Source organism: Genypterus blacodes, unplaced genomic scaffold (assembly GCF_046128005.1).
Source record: "Genypterus blacodes isolate CSIRO-AG114 ecotype Tasmania unplaced genomic scaffold, CSIRO-AGI_Gbla_v1 ptg000037l_1, whole genome shotgun sequence".
NCBI classification, from domain to species: domain Eukaryota; kingdom Metazoa; phylum Chordata; class Actinopteri; order Ophidiiformes; family Ophidiidae; genus Genypterus; species Genypterus blacodes.
Genome location: NW_027466850.1, coordinates 3,534,021 through 3,550,337, shown reverse-complemented (window position 1 = coordinate 3,550,337; position 16,317 = coordinate 3,534,021). Strand labels below are relative to the sequence as shown.

Genomic DNA, 16,317 nt, shown 5'->3' with positions numbered 1-16,317 from the left:
TTAAACTTTACCTCTGACAAGCAGTTTAGTGGAGCCCTCGACTCTGCCCAGAGAGTTTTCTGCAACGACCTTGTACTCTCCGTTGTCTTTAGATCCGACTCTTAATATGAGCATAGAACAGACTCCACAGGTGTTTGAGATGTAGTAGTTCGTGTTGGTATTCAGGCTGATATTGTTGCGGAACCATGTCACATGAGGTTTTGGATCTCCCTTTACAGCACAGCTCATGTAGCATTCGTACCCTTGAGGTGCAGTGTGCATTTTCAATGGGACAAGGAACTTAGGAGAAGACTGGAGGTCGCAGGGCTTTGACTGTGGCATATTCAACTGGAACTTTTCTGGAAGAGGTAGATATGCAATGTGTCAAATTAGCATAGATCTCACTTTGAATGCACCCGATAGGAGAATATGTCTTGCTTTGGGTTAGTTGCTAAAATATACATAAGGTTTGAGTAGCTTAGGCGAAGCAGAACATGAACACTGTCAGGGGTCTAAAATGAACTAAATAAAACCACTGTTATTGTGGCCCTTGGCGCGTTTAGCTCCTGACATCCTAGAGTTGAGTGTTGCCTGGTTATAAAGTGTTGTGGTTTCCAACTGTGATTTCATTATCCTATGCTATCTTGGAGCATGCAATTTTTACATCACTAAGGTCTACATATGCCTAAAAAAGGGTTCTAATTATGCCGCTGGTTTCTTACATACATGCTGTTATGCTAGAATTGCAGCTGTGTGACTGCTACTGAATATGGCTGTGCAGACAGTACGACGGCTATGTGAGGGATGTTGCTGATATAGCACACCCTCTACAGGATGACAAGTCAATCGCCTCATTTAATTTTGCATGTTCTATCGCGTAATTACAAATTGAAAAAACTCAAAGTTGAGTAGACAGGATGTACAGAGACGGACTCCGTTGAGATAAACAGCATCGCCACCATAATGACAGTGCTGACCAACTATGTATAATTAGATAAATTGTCTGTTGTTGTAGTTTTATGTTTCCAAGCACCAACCTAGACAATGCAATGTTTTATTGTTAGCTTAGCTTACCTTGTTAGCTCTTAACTAGGGCTGTGCAACACATAGACAATGAATGGGTTTAACATTGCAGACACTGCAGATTTATGGGTTGCCTGTTTGTTTCCACCCCGTCAACTTGATCACAGCCAGATGCAGAAAAGAACTGCAAAAGCATCTAACTGGTGGCTCATGCATGTGCCTGTTTAAGGGCTGTGTAAGAGAAATGGTTTAACATACCTTTTTTGCTGTAAATAACCCATTTTGTTGATTCAGAGGGGTCGGAGGCGCCCATGTCATTCTTAGCATAGACACGGAACTGGTACTCTCTGCCTGGCATTATGTTGCAGACTGTGAATTTGTTGTTGAAGATACGATCGGCAACACTGTGCCATGATCTTTTGTTTGAATCTCGCTTGGTTACCATGTAGTGCAGCCTATCGTCACGTCTCTCATCTGGCGAGGCTGTCCATGAAATAGTCACAGTTCCAGGCACATTTTCATCAATTTCCACAGGACCTGGTGGCTTCGGCTCATCTACAATTCAAATGTATTTTTGGAATGATGCAGAGTGTAATGATTATGAAAACAGCATTTTATTATTTTTCCTCCAAACTTACCTGTGACTCTAATTTCAATGCTTGATGTCTCTTGGCCAACAATGTTCTTGACAATAATAGTATAGATTCCTGTATCTGAGCGCTCAGATGAAGGGATCAGAAGTTGAGATGTTCCCTCAGCATTGCTGATGGTCGCTCTCTTTGACACAGGTGTTCCATCTTTCAACCAAGTGACCTCTGGCCAAGGGGAGGCCTGTAAAGATAAATATATGTTTAATCTCGGCACAGAAGCCAGGACCATTATGAATATTATAAATGAGTAATGATAATAGTTTTGTAATTTACCACAAAGTTGATGTTGAAACGGGCTGAATTCCCAGCTCTCACCACCATGAAGCTCTTCATTTTGGCATCAGTGAATCGTGGTCTCACTAGAGGAAAAGTAATGTGGAGGTTGTTATTTGGCTGTTCTAACAAATATCTCTTCAGAATGATTAAAAAGCACTGAGCAAACATTTTGAAAGCTAATGACTGTAGTGCAAAATCACAAACAAAATGTTGGCTGTATTACTCTGCATAAATTATGCATGTGAAAAAGCACCAGGGCTGTAAGAAAAATACATCCAAGTCTATAAAGGCCTTCATTTATATGGCCACAAATGACTAACCAGACCTTTAAAGTCTGTAAGATTGGTGGAATCACTGAGAAGTTTGATAGACTTCCACTTCACTTCATCCATGCAGCACCTAAGTTCTGCCTCCACAACTCCTCCCACCCTACAACATGAGCCATGATTGAAGTAGTGACCCCTTGTGGTAAATTTTGGTATTTTTAGGGTGCAAAGTTTCCCCACCAAATCACACTCAGTCAGTTAGAGGCCTTACAGAGACAGATTTTTCACAGAGCATTCAATTTATGGATTCCTATCTGAATGCAATGATTCTACAAAATAAAGACCTTTTTTTATGTCAATTGTTATATGTTATAAGCTTTTATGTAGTTACATACATTGAATGTCAAGAATTTTTGATCAAGTGTTAAAATTAATTAAATTTATAAAAATATTTAATTGAATTGTCTTACCTGGAGGTGGCATGGCCAAGATGTAATTACTCAGCTCCTGGGGTTCTCCCTGTCCGCCATCATTCATAGCAATGACTCTCACCCAGTACATAGCCAGTGACTTCAAACCTTTCACTGTGTAAAAATTCAAGGAGATGGCATTGGAATTGCAGCGATCCCACTCTGGATTTTCCGCTGGTCTGATTTCCACAAAATATCCTTTAGCCTCATCTTCAACCCCCTTTGTGTCCTTAGGTGCGGTCCATGACAGGGACAGAGTTGTGTAGGTAGAATCCGTCACCTTAAAGTCAATTACTTTACCAGGAGGCTCTGTAATACATCACACACAATGATTTCTAAAGTATGCAGCCGATATGCAATATTGATATAAAAGATAAATAGTTTTTTGAAATTAAGAAACTCCTACTTTTAGGATCTCTGGCAAACACAAATTCAGATGGTGTGCTGTGTTCACCCGCTCCAGAGTTATTGATGGCTGACACACGAAATTCATACTGGATGCCCTCAACCACATCTTTAACCGCCATTTTTTTAGCTGTGTAGAGAAACATAATGTAACACACCATACATAAAAATAGTTGCAACACGCTGTGTAATATATTCAGCATCAAGATCATTTTGATCAATTATCTTGTGTGAACAAAAGACAAACCTCTGATCATCTGGTCGGGTGTGTTGACGGGGATCCACAGATTGCTGCCCTTCTTGCGTTTCTCCAGGTTATAGCCCAAAATATCAGTTCCTCCAGTATCGGCTGGAGGAGACCAAGTGAGGTTGATACAGTCCTTGGAGGCACTGCTAACCTTTGGTTGTGATGGAGGTGCTGGGTATGCTACATACACAGAAAGAAGATTGGGATCATGATCATTTCTTTATCAAAAAGGGTTGGTCATGTTTTTTTTAAGAATACAACCATTTGATCAGTCATTGGTTTTTGATAATTTTTTGATGATCATACCCTTTGTGCCAGCTTGGAAGTCCTCTGTCTCCATCAGTTCACTTACGCCTATTTCGGTCTCCGCTCTGATGCGATAGCAGTACCTCCGGCCATGGTCGACATCAGTGTCTCTATAAGTGGCCTCTGGACCAATTGGCCCCACCTTCTTCCAGGTGTTGCGACCAATTTGTTGTCGTTCAAGGATATAATTGTCAACTTTGCAGCCGCCGTTGTCCTTTGGTGGCCTCCATTTGATCTCGATTGCGGAGGAGGAGGCTTCAACAGTCTCCAAAGGCCCCGTTGGAGGAGTTGATTTATCTGTCAAATTAGAGATACAGAATTTTAACCTGCACTGATTACCTCCAGTTTGACTAATTTAACACTAAGGCCTGGATTGTGCTTGATTTTAATTATTTCGCTACTCGAAAAACAGGTTGTAAATTTCACATGTGGTAGTCTTATTCATACATACCAAGTACATTTAGCTGACTGAAGGCTTCAACAGTGCCAAACTCATTTTTGATTTTGAGCTTGATTTCACCAGTGTCCTTGCGCTGCAACTTGTTGAGAAGCAGACAGGTGTATCCTTCTGAGGTCTCTAACTTGATATTTGTGTCATCGGAAAGCTCTTCACTGTCAAGGTACCACTGAACTTTGAAAGGTTTATGACCAATAAAGCCCATTTTGAAGTTAGCCTTGTGTCCTTTTTTCACTGTTACAGGAGCTTTGAATACTGCCAAGTCGTCAGCCTCCAATCTGGGAGGATCTGTGAAGATAGTAAAAACAAATAGCCTTTGAAAAGGTTTCCTAATTGTGGTTATGATTTCTAGGAAGTTCTTGATGAATAATACAGACCTCTGTTTGGGAAATACTTCTATCATTAAATCATTTATGAGAGGAAAGTGTTTTACCTTCAACAACAATCACCGCCTCTGTCTTCCGTCCATCTGCTTCAAATTTATATATTCCAGCATATTCCTCAGTGACTTTGTGAATTTTCAGCTTATGGACACTTCCATCTTTTGAAATGGTCATACCATCAGACGATTTAATCTATAAAGTAAACACATTACCGTCACATAATAAATCAAAGTAGAGTATAGTCCACTTGAAAATATTGCTTGGTCACCACTTTGTTTGGCTTGGGCGCTACAGTGTAAGTTAAAGGTAGCCATAGACTTACTTCATTTCCGTCCTTGTACCAGACTCCTGCACAAGCTTCATCGCTCAGTTTACACTCCAGTTCTGCTGCCTGTCCCATAATGGCATTGCAGTCAGAAAGCCCAGCATGAAAGTGAACTCCAGGTTCTGGGGATCAACCACTAAGTTAGACACTGAAATGCACAGGCACTACAGCGTTCACACAAGTTAAGTTTTAGTTGTTTTTTTAATTTTGTAATTGTTTTTGTACAATTACAAAGGGTTCATGCATCCATGAATTGATGAATGCATGGTATACACACTTGCATGTGATCATATTGTGTACACTTACCTCACGTTTCAAACTGTCAGACATCATTTGCATTCTGCTTTTGACCTCATGTATTTTATTATACCATTTACATATAAAATACATGTGAAAATGCAGAATGTTTGACAGAAATGATGGCACTTTAAGAGAGTATTTTAGTCAAGAATTGAAGGGATTTGAGACAAGAAGATGAGAAGATTTCCCTTCCATTTGTAGTTTGCTGAACGTGTCTTCATTGGTTATGTGTAGCTTACTTTTCACTCTTTAACTTCAGAGAGTTGAGATCTTCATTCATTCAGTCTTTCATTTGCCTCTTTGTTTCCTTTCTATTTAGGACCAACATCTCCTTGGTCAGGAAAAAAAGAGAGACTTTGAGATGCTTGATGTTGAAATGGAGTTTTTAATGTGAAGAAATTGATTCAGAGCACTGCCGATTTCCGAACTCATCTGGGCTTTCCTTCCATCTTCAAATGATTCAAGACTGATATGTGAGCTTTCTCCCACCTTCTTCTTGCAAGTCTTAACAATCTTAACACACTTGCAGCAACAGCTGTGTCTAGAACATGATGAGTTTTGATGTTGCTCAGTTAACAAATGAATGAAGTAGAATAATTTGCTTACCCTGAAATTGTCATTTGAAAGTGCAAGCAAGATTGTTAACACAGAGCACAAATGCATTTAAACAAACACACGCACGCACACACACACACATACACACACACACACACACACACACACAATGAAATATAAAAACAAATCTGCCAACCCAAACAGGAGGTGGATACATAAACATCTAACAATAAATAGACCATAGAAGCTAAATACAACCAATGTTGCTCTGGTTGCTTTGTTGTCTACCACCTTAAATGATTTGTGTCTGTCCAATGAATCAACTATTATGGAGACAAAGAAAAACCATTAGTACATGAATTTTTATGAACACCGTCAAGATTGAAGCCACTCTTTCTGAACACTGATCATTCTAAAAGGCAATTTAACCAATTAGAGATCAGAATATTGGTCACCAACTAATTTAGTGTTGAGTTCAGAATCAGTGGAAAAGTCACCTGATTGAATGACTTTCTTATTGTTTGCCATGCAGCAGGTAAAGCAATGCTCATGATCTTACCACTAACTGTCTCCTTGAGCAATGGACCTTGTCTTGCACGGCGTGAATGTCTGCCAGCTGTTGCAGGCTCAGCGCCGTCTGCACTGTCACCATTTTCAGCAGATTCTTCCTTGCCTGCTGGCCCGGTGTCAGTAGCACCACTGGCTTTTCCGTTTTTTGCTTTTTTCAGTTTTGGGGGATATCATCATAATTACTATCTTTCCGATAATATCTTATCTGTTGGAGACGGCTTATAAATAGCATTTATGAAAACAGTTACAATAACAATGAAGTTAAATTAAATAAACCGTGAAATTTGGATTAGTACCAAAAACCAAAGATTCAAAGCGCTACTGAAAGGTGGAAGAGGAGGGATTTTGGAAAGGTGTTGGATTATTACCCAAGCTGAGGTCCAAAATGACTTTGTGAAATGATATTAACGGATAATAACAAAATTACCTAATAAGTAAGTGTGTAGCCAAGTCCCAGTTAGTCCTAAAGTTTGTGTTTTGAGTCCTAAAGAAAACATACAGGTTTTCAAAAGTTGTTTGAGAAGTTTTACATGTTGCAAGTTGTTTTTGACGATATTGAGTCAGTAATACCACTAAGAAATAAGAAATGCTTTTTTAATTCCAATTTATTTAAGCAATAATAAACAAATTGATATGACTTCTTGAATCTAGAATAGCATTCAAACAGTGGTCTGTCAGAAATCACATTAAAAAGGACTTGAATCTGTTGGTTAGTCACCTTTCCATCACCCTAACTAATCACCCTTTATGCCAAAACTCTTCAGCTCTTAAACTCTGCCAAAAGCTTCTATGAGATCTCAATAATATGAAGAGAAGAGAATGTCTATAAACATGACATGCAAAATGACACAAACATAAACTGTTTGTATTTTTGTATGTATGTGTGCATGACATTGCAATTCAAAGTTTGAACAAATAATATAATTACATTATTTAATATTGAAAGCACTCTTTGGATATTAGACTTGAAGGATCCAGCATCATCACTGAAGTCACTGAAGCTTCACTTTCATGTAACCTTTCTATTAATCCACCTGTCCGGATTGAAGCTTGAACAGTATGGAGCACATTCAGTGAGGAGCATCAGTGGTTTCGTGTGTTCTGTCTGCATGGAAGTTAGAAGGCGCCTATAATTCTCTACAGCTCAACTGCCAAAGTCATTTTCATTCCAAAATGACTTAAATTGTAAGTATTAACGGTCCACAGCATGCAAACTTGGACATCTCTTACCAGCTGTAGCTTCGTTTGCCACCAGACTTTCCTTTTTGGGACGCTTTCCTTTTTTCTGAGAATTTTCCCCTTTTTCATTTAGGGATTCCTCATTATCCCCTATCAGGGATAATCAGTAGTGACTTTACACAATGCATGTTCACCTGCATTGTCTGAGCTTTAATCTTCATTGGTGTTTGTACTCTTTGTTTTTAGTTTTTTAATAGAATATTTATTGTCTGTGGATTAATTATTTTTCTCAGTCAAAATCTTTTTTACAAACAGTCTGAAAGTTGTAAGAACTGTAAAGTTTACAATATGCTGAAGAAATTTGTAGATAAATGTCCCTTAAAATGGAACACCAACAGAAGAAGAATAAAGAATAAAGTGCTAAAATTGGAAATAGTTCAGTTGGATGAATTAATTTCTTACCTATCACAGTGTCTGGCACCAGCGGGCCAGTCCTCACTCCTTTCTTGCGCTGTGTTTCCTCGTCTTCACCTTCTTTTCCGTCATCTTCGCCCTCTCCTCCTACCCCTCCTTTTGCCTGTCCATCAATGTCATCAGACTCTTCATATGATTTGTCTTGCTTCTGTCCCTCTCCGATTCCTTCACCTTGAACGTCTCCTGTAGCTCTACCTCCAGCTCCTGCAAGGGCACCTTCACCAGCAACACCGTCTTTGCCTTCAACACCCTTTCCTTTGACATTTTTACCAGCTCCAGCAGTGGCATTTGTACCACCAGCAGCTCCAGCAGCTCCATCTCTACCACCAGCAGCTCCAGCAGCTCCATCTCTACCACCAGCAGCTCCAGCAGCTCCAGCAGCTCCATCTCTACCACCAGCAGCTCCAGCAGCTCCAGCAGCTCCAGCAGCTCCAGCAGCTCCAGCAGTTCCATCTCTACCACCAGCAGCTCCAGCAGCTCCAGCAGCTCCATCTCTACCACCAGCAGCTCCAGCAGCTCCATCTCTACCACCAGCAGCTCCAGCAGCTCCAGCAGCTCCATCTCTACCACCAGCAGCTCCAGCAGCTCCAGGAGCTCCATCTCTACCACCAGCAGTTCCAGCAGCTCCAGCAGCTCCATCTCTACCACCAGCAGTTCCAGCAGCCCCAGCAGCTCCATCTCTACCACCAGCAGCTCCAGCAGCTCCATCTCTACCACCAGCAGCTCCAGCAGCTCCAGCAGCTCCATCTCTACCACCAGCAGTTCCAGCAGATCCAGCAGCTCCATCTCTACCACCAGCAGCTCCAGCAGCTCCAGCAGCTCCATCTCTACCACCAGCAGCTCCAGCAGCTCCAGCAGCTCCATCTCTACCACCAGCAGCTCCAGCAGCTCCAGCAGCTCCATCTCTACCACCAGCAGCTCCAGCAGCTGCAGCTGCTGCATTTTTTCCACCAGCAGCTCCATCTCTACCACCATCAGCTCCAGCTGCTGCATTTTTTCCACCAGCAGCTCCATCTCTACCGCCATCAGCTCCATCTTTACCACCACCAGCTCCATCAGCTCCACCTTTACCACCACCAGGAGCTCCACCTGCAGTCTTTCCAGCTGCATCCATGGCTGTACCGGCACTTTTAGTGTGCGCAGAAACTCCAGTGCCACCTGCTGCAGAGCCTGAACCATCAGCTGCACCGCTTTCTTTCTTGTTGATGTCATTTGCATCTGCATCCTTGCTACCTGGGGCCGTCTTTGGTCTGACAGCAGCCTTAGCCGCGGCTGTAGCCGCAGCTTTGGCTTCAGCAGCTGCCTTTGCTGCTGCTTCTGCTTCTGCCCGGGCTGCAGCTTCTGCAGCTTCTCTCTCTGCTTGGGCCTTCTTGGCAACTTCCAGTTTTTCCTCCATTTCTTTTTGGAATTTCTCTTGTTGCTCCTTTGCTATTTTCTGCAGATCATCATCATCACTACCTCCAGCCATAGTGGTTTTGCGAGTGGCCTTCTTGCCTTTGTTAGCAGGATCTCTGTTGGCTATGAAAGATATAAAATGTGTGTTGAGGATTTAGAGGAAAATTATAGTTGGAATTTATTTTGCGTAATTTTGAGTTAAATGAATGATCTTATATATTCTTCATTTATGCATGTATATGCATATGATACCCATAAATCCCAAGTCTTTCAGGTGGAAAAAGTACCTCTACCAAAGCTACCTGGAAGCCCCCGCTCACCTTCTACTATTAGCCAGGCATTGCAGGACTTGATTCCAGCCACGGCAGCATAGATACCAGCGTCCAAAGGCATACAGTCTCGCACAATCAGCTTATGGATAAGCTTATCGTCAGATACGATGATTTCATGTTTGCTACTACTGGTCAGTGGAGCGGATTTGCCAAACCATTTGACTTCATTCATAGGTGCAGTCAGGACACATTGAAAGATTGCATCTTCTCTTTCTTCCGCCTTCACCTCTTTTATTTTGACAGCAAAATCAACTTGAGGAACTACGAGTTTGAAAAAATAGAGAACAGAAAAGAAAGTTAGAGCAGAATAGACGTATTAGGTTCATTAGACTCAGTTATAGTTAAACACATACAGTAACTAACTCCTTCTACTCTACTATCAGTTGTAAATATCTTGAAACTTACCTTTAAAATCTGTTGAGAATACATTGACGCCCTCGACGTCCACTGAGTACAGTCCAGCATCCTCTGCACTCAGCTTTTTTATTGTGAATACATATTTTTTGCCTACTTGTTTCAAATTATGCTTCAGCGCATCGCTGCCTTCTGCGGTGAAAGGGACCATGATGCCGTCCTGCAGTTTACAAGGACAATGTTATGTTGACTTTCTCAATTACTCTTTAGGTGCCAAATGATAAAGAAATATTGTTGTTAAAGCCTCACCTTGTACAGAAAAACTTTGCTACTTGGATCCTTCAGGTCCATGTCCAACTCAAATGATGCACAGTCATCCACACCGACCTCAATGTGTTTCAAGGTGCTGATATGTGAAACAAACTAAAGCAGACATGCCAATTAGTCCACTGGTATGAAAGCAATACACCCAACATTAAAAACTCACAGAAGCAAACTTAATTCAGTAGATCAGTAGATCAGTTGGTGAAGTAGAGGCTGATGTTGAATGATCTTCACTTGAATTTCTGATAAATTAACTGATTTGATGCATCATTTTTAGCCTTTTTTTAAATTAAAGTTTGTAGACATCTTCTTCACATAAGTTTGGTGAAAATGTGTCTTTGTACCTCTGCAATCTCATCCTCCCTTTCTTTTTTCATTGCTTTAAGTTTCTTCAGCATTCCTCTGAAGTCTGTGATGCCATACTCTGTACAGATGCGCTCGTAGTCTTTCTTGTCTGCGCTCAGGAGAATTTCCCAGACCTTGTCCTCTTGCTCCATTGCCTTTTCTTCACGTGTTCCATCAACATTACTGCAGGGTAAAAATCTGCATGAAGCTACCGACACCAACATTCCACTAAAGACATTATTCTGTCAAAGATACCACATACACTTTATCTTTCTTACCGTTTTTTAAGTTTTTTTCTGAGTTCTGCAGCATCTGTACCATAATGGAAAACATCATTATATTAGAAGGACAATTCCCTAAATAGGTCATTTATAAAAGCTGTAATCAGACCTTACCCTCCACTTGGACCTTTCGAAATTCTTTGCTCTTATGGAATCCAACTGTAAAACATTAACTTCAATGAATCACTTAATATACTTAATGCTTTCAAACTGAAAGATGATATGATGTCATCAAAGGACTATTAGCTCCAATAAAAAGAATGAGTGGTTTGATAATGGGGATCCTACCCTCAATGATATTTAAGATGACGGTACAAATAGCTCTTCCATACTCATTAGTTGCAAAACATTTGTAGGTGTCCGCATCCTCTGGTGCAACCTTAGGAAACTAACCACACATAAAGACAGATTAAGTGGAATTTTTGGAATAATTGAAAGTATCCTAAGTGGCATTCATTATGCCGTGTAAATGTACACAGACTTACCTCAAGGGTGTGTTCTTCAGATACCTCGTCATACTTCTGCAGGCACACATCAGGGTGATAAATGATTTCTCCATTTGCTCTGCTCCATGTTATGGTTGGTGTTGGAGTGCCTACAACCCTGGCTTTAAAGATTGCATGTTTACCTGTAATGGGATTAAACGATAATTGTATTATTAATGACAAATGTTCCATTGCCTTGTCATTAGATACGCTTGGCTCATCACATAAATAACACAATCAGATATTACCATTACTACCTGTGGTGAGAGAGTACAGAATACTGACGAATAAGAAGAAAATTGATTAGGTAAGACGTACCCTCCTGGATTGTCAGAGCGATTGGTTTGCGAGTGAAATCTGGAGTGGTCATTCCCTCTGGAAGTTCCTCCCTATACTGTGTTATCATCACACCTGGCACCTTTGACTTCATCCTGATTCCTGATGAAATAGGTAAACCAAATGTTAGCAATATGCGGACACATAGAGAACAATCCGAAGGTACGTTATGATCAACTAATTGAAATTAGGGTGGATATTGGAGAAACACCTACAGTATTTTCTTTGATGCTTGTTCATGGCGTCTTTAAGTCTGTTGTCTGTACATTTTTATGCAGTACACTGATGTACTTTAGTGTCATATTTTACATTTTAGAGAAAAAGATGAGAATTACAACATGGTACCCAGAAAAGCTACCCGATATATAATTCTTCAACTTTATACAATACGACATTGTCACATTTCCTTATGCATGTCATATGAGAACACTTACTCCTGCATATAATGCCGCTTAAATGGATCAAAATGGATTTGCCTCACCAATAGTTATAAAAATGTGATGATTCTTAGTAGTTTTCTGATTAGGCCGTGTTAAATAGAAATACTATTAGCAGTTGCAATGGTTCTGAAGCAGTTTAGTTGTTTTGTTTCTCTCTTCCAGGCCAGATCTTTCTGTAAATATGAGATTTGTTGGGATTGTTTCAACCTACCATAAGTTGTTATTCTTTCTGTCTGCCGGTACTGTCATGTTTTTGAAAGCATCCGTAGGCCATGGTGTTATTTAGATCCTGACCTACTTTATTCTCCAGTATGTTTCCTGGGATGTGCTTCAGTACACTCTCTCTACAACAATGCCAGCACTCATAATAGAGAAACAGCTCATGAAATGATATATAAATAAGACTAACAGCAGGTTCAAAAAGTGTTCTAGAGAGAGAAACAGCATCATTGCCTGTAGCACTTTATTATTACAGTTAATGCTATGACTAAAGTTAGTGTTCATTTAAATTTGTTTAGAAAGCGCTGATGTAAACATGCACCCTGAGTAACTTAGATTTAGGTAAGCAGATGCCTTGTTAGCTAATAGTCAACATTACTACGAATTCCATAAGCTTGCAACCATCAACATCAGTGTTATTATAAAACAGAGACCAATTCCTGTTTATGTCTTTATATTACTCTACAATCAGGTTTCTGTTGAATCTGTTCAGTTGAGAAATATTCTCGCACCCTGGCATTGGGACGACCATCAACTCCAATGACTCTCAAATGACTCCCATGCGCTGCATTGAGTCGCCTTACCCAAGGTGTGGATTACTCTCAGAGGATAAATGCTGTTTTAATGCTTACCATTGACTGGAATAACACAGATCTATATCTCACCAGCATGGTTCAGTGCTGTTTTACACAGAAGTGAAAGCCTCAAACAGTGAAAGTCAGACAGTTATAGTTATTTATTGGACTGAAACTGAAGCCTAGAATAAGCAAAAATGCAACATGTAAGAAAAGCTCAGCACCCCAACAGCTGCTGGTGGGTTAAATGTATCTTGGCGGACATGGTCACTAACCCACGTCATCTACACCTGAGCTGAGACCCATAACAGGACCAGTGGAAATCTGGCCTTTGCACTATTCCTCTGCCAATGGTGCACAGGGTACAGATAACACTATATGTGTTCAGCAAAGCTCACTTGTTGAGTGATTAAAAGCTCTATGCTTGGAGTTAGGCATTGATGCAGGTTCCAGTGCTTTGTGGTGCCAGCGAGTACCAATATGGACTAACCCATAGCAATGACCGGGCATCAATGTTGATCACAGGGGTTCAGCTGGTCCAGAAAATCCTGGACCAGCTTCCTTTTATTTGGTAGGGACAGACCTGTAATAGGCAAAATATAAACTATGCAATACGAAGTTAAGGAAGAAGGAAAGATCAAAATGCCCCAAGCAGTTTGCAGTTGAAGGCAGATGCTACTCTATAGGCCGATGTTTAAGCACGGAAAAAAGCACAATACGGTGATCTTACAATGAGCCTGTTAATTTGCGAAGCTTGTAATGGAACGAATTTGTGTGGATGCAAGCCTGACTCGGACTGAACTGTGTGTCAGAGCAGTGTATAGAAGCTAAGAGAGTACATGCAGTATCATACAATTTGATATTATTTTTCCAAGATACCAAGAAAATGATCTTGTTTTTCCAGAATCTGACAGTTTTTTACTGTGTATCCAGATTTTACGTACTGTATATGTGAATCTATGTGATCTAATCTTTGTGATATACTACATTAGACACGCAGACTGCAGATACTACACCGTTATAAATCTCCTTCGTCACACTTCTTTGTGTGAGTTTATATTTATATTTAAATCACAATATATTAAAATATAATATAATTACTGAAGTATAATTATAAAGATATGTTGTGTTCAGTTATTAGCAATTGGCCCTATAGCAAATGGTAGAAATCAATCACAACATTCTCCAGTGGCACAATGACAAGGTAATCGTCTGGCCTCTCATTGGTCAATTGAAAGTTGACAATAGTCAAAGCTAAGGAGCATTTGAAAAACACTTGTCTTGTGACATAAACAACTTTATGTGAAACTTTTAAATAATACATAATCCTCCTGCATGTTCTGTCTTAGCATCCATAGCAGTTCTACTTGCATACAGCCTAAACATTTGCCAGTGTACAGCTGCAGTGACAGGAATAAAATGAATACAAAAGCAATGTGGAGTAACATGGAAAGTTTGGCAGAGCTTGATGGATAACAGAGGTCACGAGTCTCAATCCAGTTGATTACCTCAAAATGTTTGCAGTTGATCAAAAGTGTCATTGTCAAGGTGGTCCTACATTTTTTTAAACTATCTTTTCTTGCAAATGCGCTGAATTGACGTTTTATACTGAGGTCCACCATTTTGGATTGACATTCATTAGAGTTCTCTCATGATTGTTAACTTAAGCTCAGACACTGGGTTAGGATCATTCCCTGTAGAGTTGCTTCACCTTTTTAAGATTGAATTTACAAAGACAGAGGACTGATTTGTTTTAAATTAATAGTAAGTCCAAAATGTACAAGACAAAAGTGGCAGTCAACTGCAGTCCCCCTTTGTATTATTCAGGTATATTTGGTTTAAAATGTCACAATCAAACCCATCGATTGTGACACTGAAAGTTGACGCATCCATTCTGGATGACACCTTTCAATGAGTGATGAAGACACATCAGACAGAACGTGCAACACATCGAACACGGAATCATGCAATACACCATGAAACGTTTATTGAATTTGATTTGTTTTGCTTGCATACCTTTGTCGTCCAGTGGAAATCCATCAGAACCGTCGACTTAACACGCAACATGACAGCAGGAGAGGAATAGGACAGGTAAATATTAATCCTGACAAAAGAACTTTGGTAGCTTTGGGACTGAGGCAGGGTTGTGGACACAGACACAAACACGACGGGAAACATAACACAACATAAACAGGACACCACTTTCAAAGAAAATGTTCATAGACACACCAGACACATCACCCACTGAAAAAGGGTTAGTCGTAGTGGAAGATATATGTTAGATTTGTTCTTCTTCAACGTACGGTTTAAATGGTTCCGATGTGAAACTGCTGAAGAGATGATGACTGACAATCCATCAGACTTTTTCTTTGCCGATTCCTCAAACAGTGCTTGAAACAATCATGTCAATCATCAACAAATCATTTCAAAGAATCCTTCATTTCTTCATTCAAAGAAGGACACGTTCCATTTTCAAGTTTCTCTCCAATGAAGGAACTGCTTATGAATTCTTTGTCGATCGCTGGTTAAGATTTTATTTTTCTCATTTAGGTTTTCGTGTTGCACAAGTGTTCTTCAGGTTTGCTCAGAATATTCTGGACTGTAGAACTCCCCTTGCTTGTCGGTGCTCTATTTAGTTATCAACAGATTCCTTGGTAATATTCTCTTGTTCTGGGATTACAGCCAATCTGCTCCTGAATTGTTTATTCTGTGATCATTTATTTGAGTGTTGTCTTCATAATGGCTTCCTCTGGGTCGAGCACAGCTTTTGAACTGAAGTAAACTCGCTACTGGCTCTTTTTGGGCATGGATAAACTCTCTTCCATTGGAAAAACATCATCTGATCGCTCACCAACATATAAACAGTCTTTGCTGCTGTTTTCTTGAGAATGTAGATGAAAGATTGTGCAGGTCCTTGAATTTTATCTGGACTGTTTCCACTTGACAAAAGAAAGAGAGTTGGCGTGTTTGTTTCCCCTCAAGAAAAGTGGTCAGCACTCGGTAGCGTTATGCAGTATGATTCGGATGCCTTTCATTTTTTTTCCCCTTCAAAAAAAGATCAATTTATTTGGAAGGAAATTGATCTGATGTGAGTTTGTTGAGCCTCCCAGGTGTTTGCTGTTTTCTTGCATTGCAGGTTTGCGTCTCCAATGCAATTCTACATCCATCTTCATTTGTTTCAATATTTTCCCCCGGTAAATCAAATGCATCTTGCTGATGGTCTTTGCTTGGGTAGAAGGATATACAGAGGAAGACAGCTGCAGTACCAACCTTTCAATATGATAACCAGAGAGGGTGTCAGTCATTCTGCTCTTACCCGCCTGCCCACTGGCAGTTGGATCCGTCACCTTTGACTTCTTCCACATC

At 40.3% G+C, this 16,317-nt stretch overlaps 1 protein-coding gene across 1 annotated transcript; it reads right to left on the bottom strand.

The window, feature by feature from the left end:
* On the bottom strand, positions 1 to 16,316 carry igfn1.1 (immunoglobulin like and fibronectin type III domain containing 1, tandem duplicate 1). Its single transcript, XM_076147098.1, has 25 exons — positions 16,268 to 16,316; positions 11,700 to 11,819; positions 11,382 to 11,524; positions 11,185 to 11,284; positions 11,011 to 11,055; positions 10,894 to 10,927; positions 10,615 to 10,798; positions 10,256 to 10,369; positions 9,998 to 10,166; positions 9,563 to 9,853; positions 9,226 to 9,359; positions 8,817 to 9,137; positions 8,436 to 8,543; positions 7,854 to 8,115; positions 4,785 to 4,909; positions 4,513 to 4,654; positions 4,074 to 4,367; positions 3,623 to 3,919; positions 3,317 to 3,496; positions 3,071 to 3,199; positions 2,665 to 2,973; positions 1,926 to 2,011; positions 1,641 to 1,833; positions 1,261 to 1,557; positions 1 to 338 (listed from the first exon to the last, which is right to left on the bottom strand). The coding sequence occupies exons 1-25, from the start codon at positions 16,314 to 16,316 to the stop codon at positions 1 to 3; spliced, it is 4,464 nt and encodes a 1,487-aa protein (XP_076003213.1).
* Between the last annotated feature and the right edge of the window lies 1 nt (position 16,317).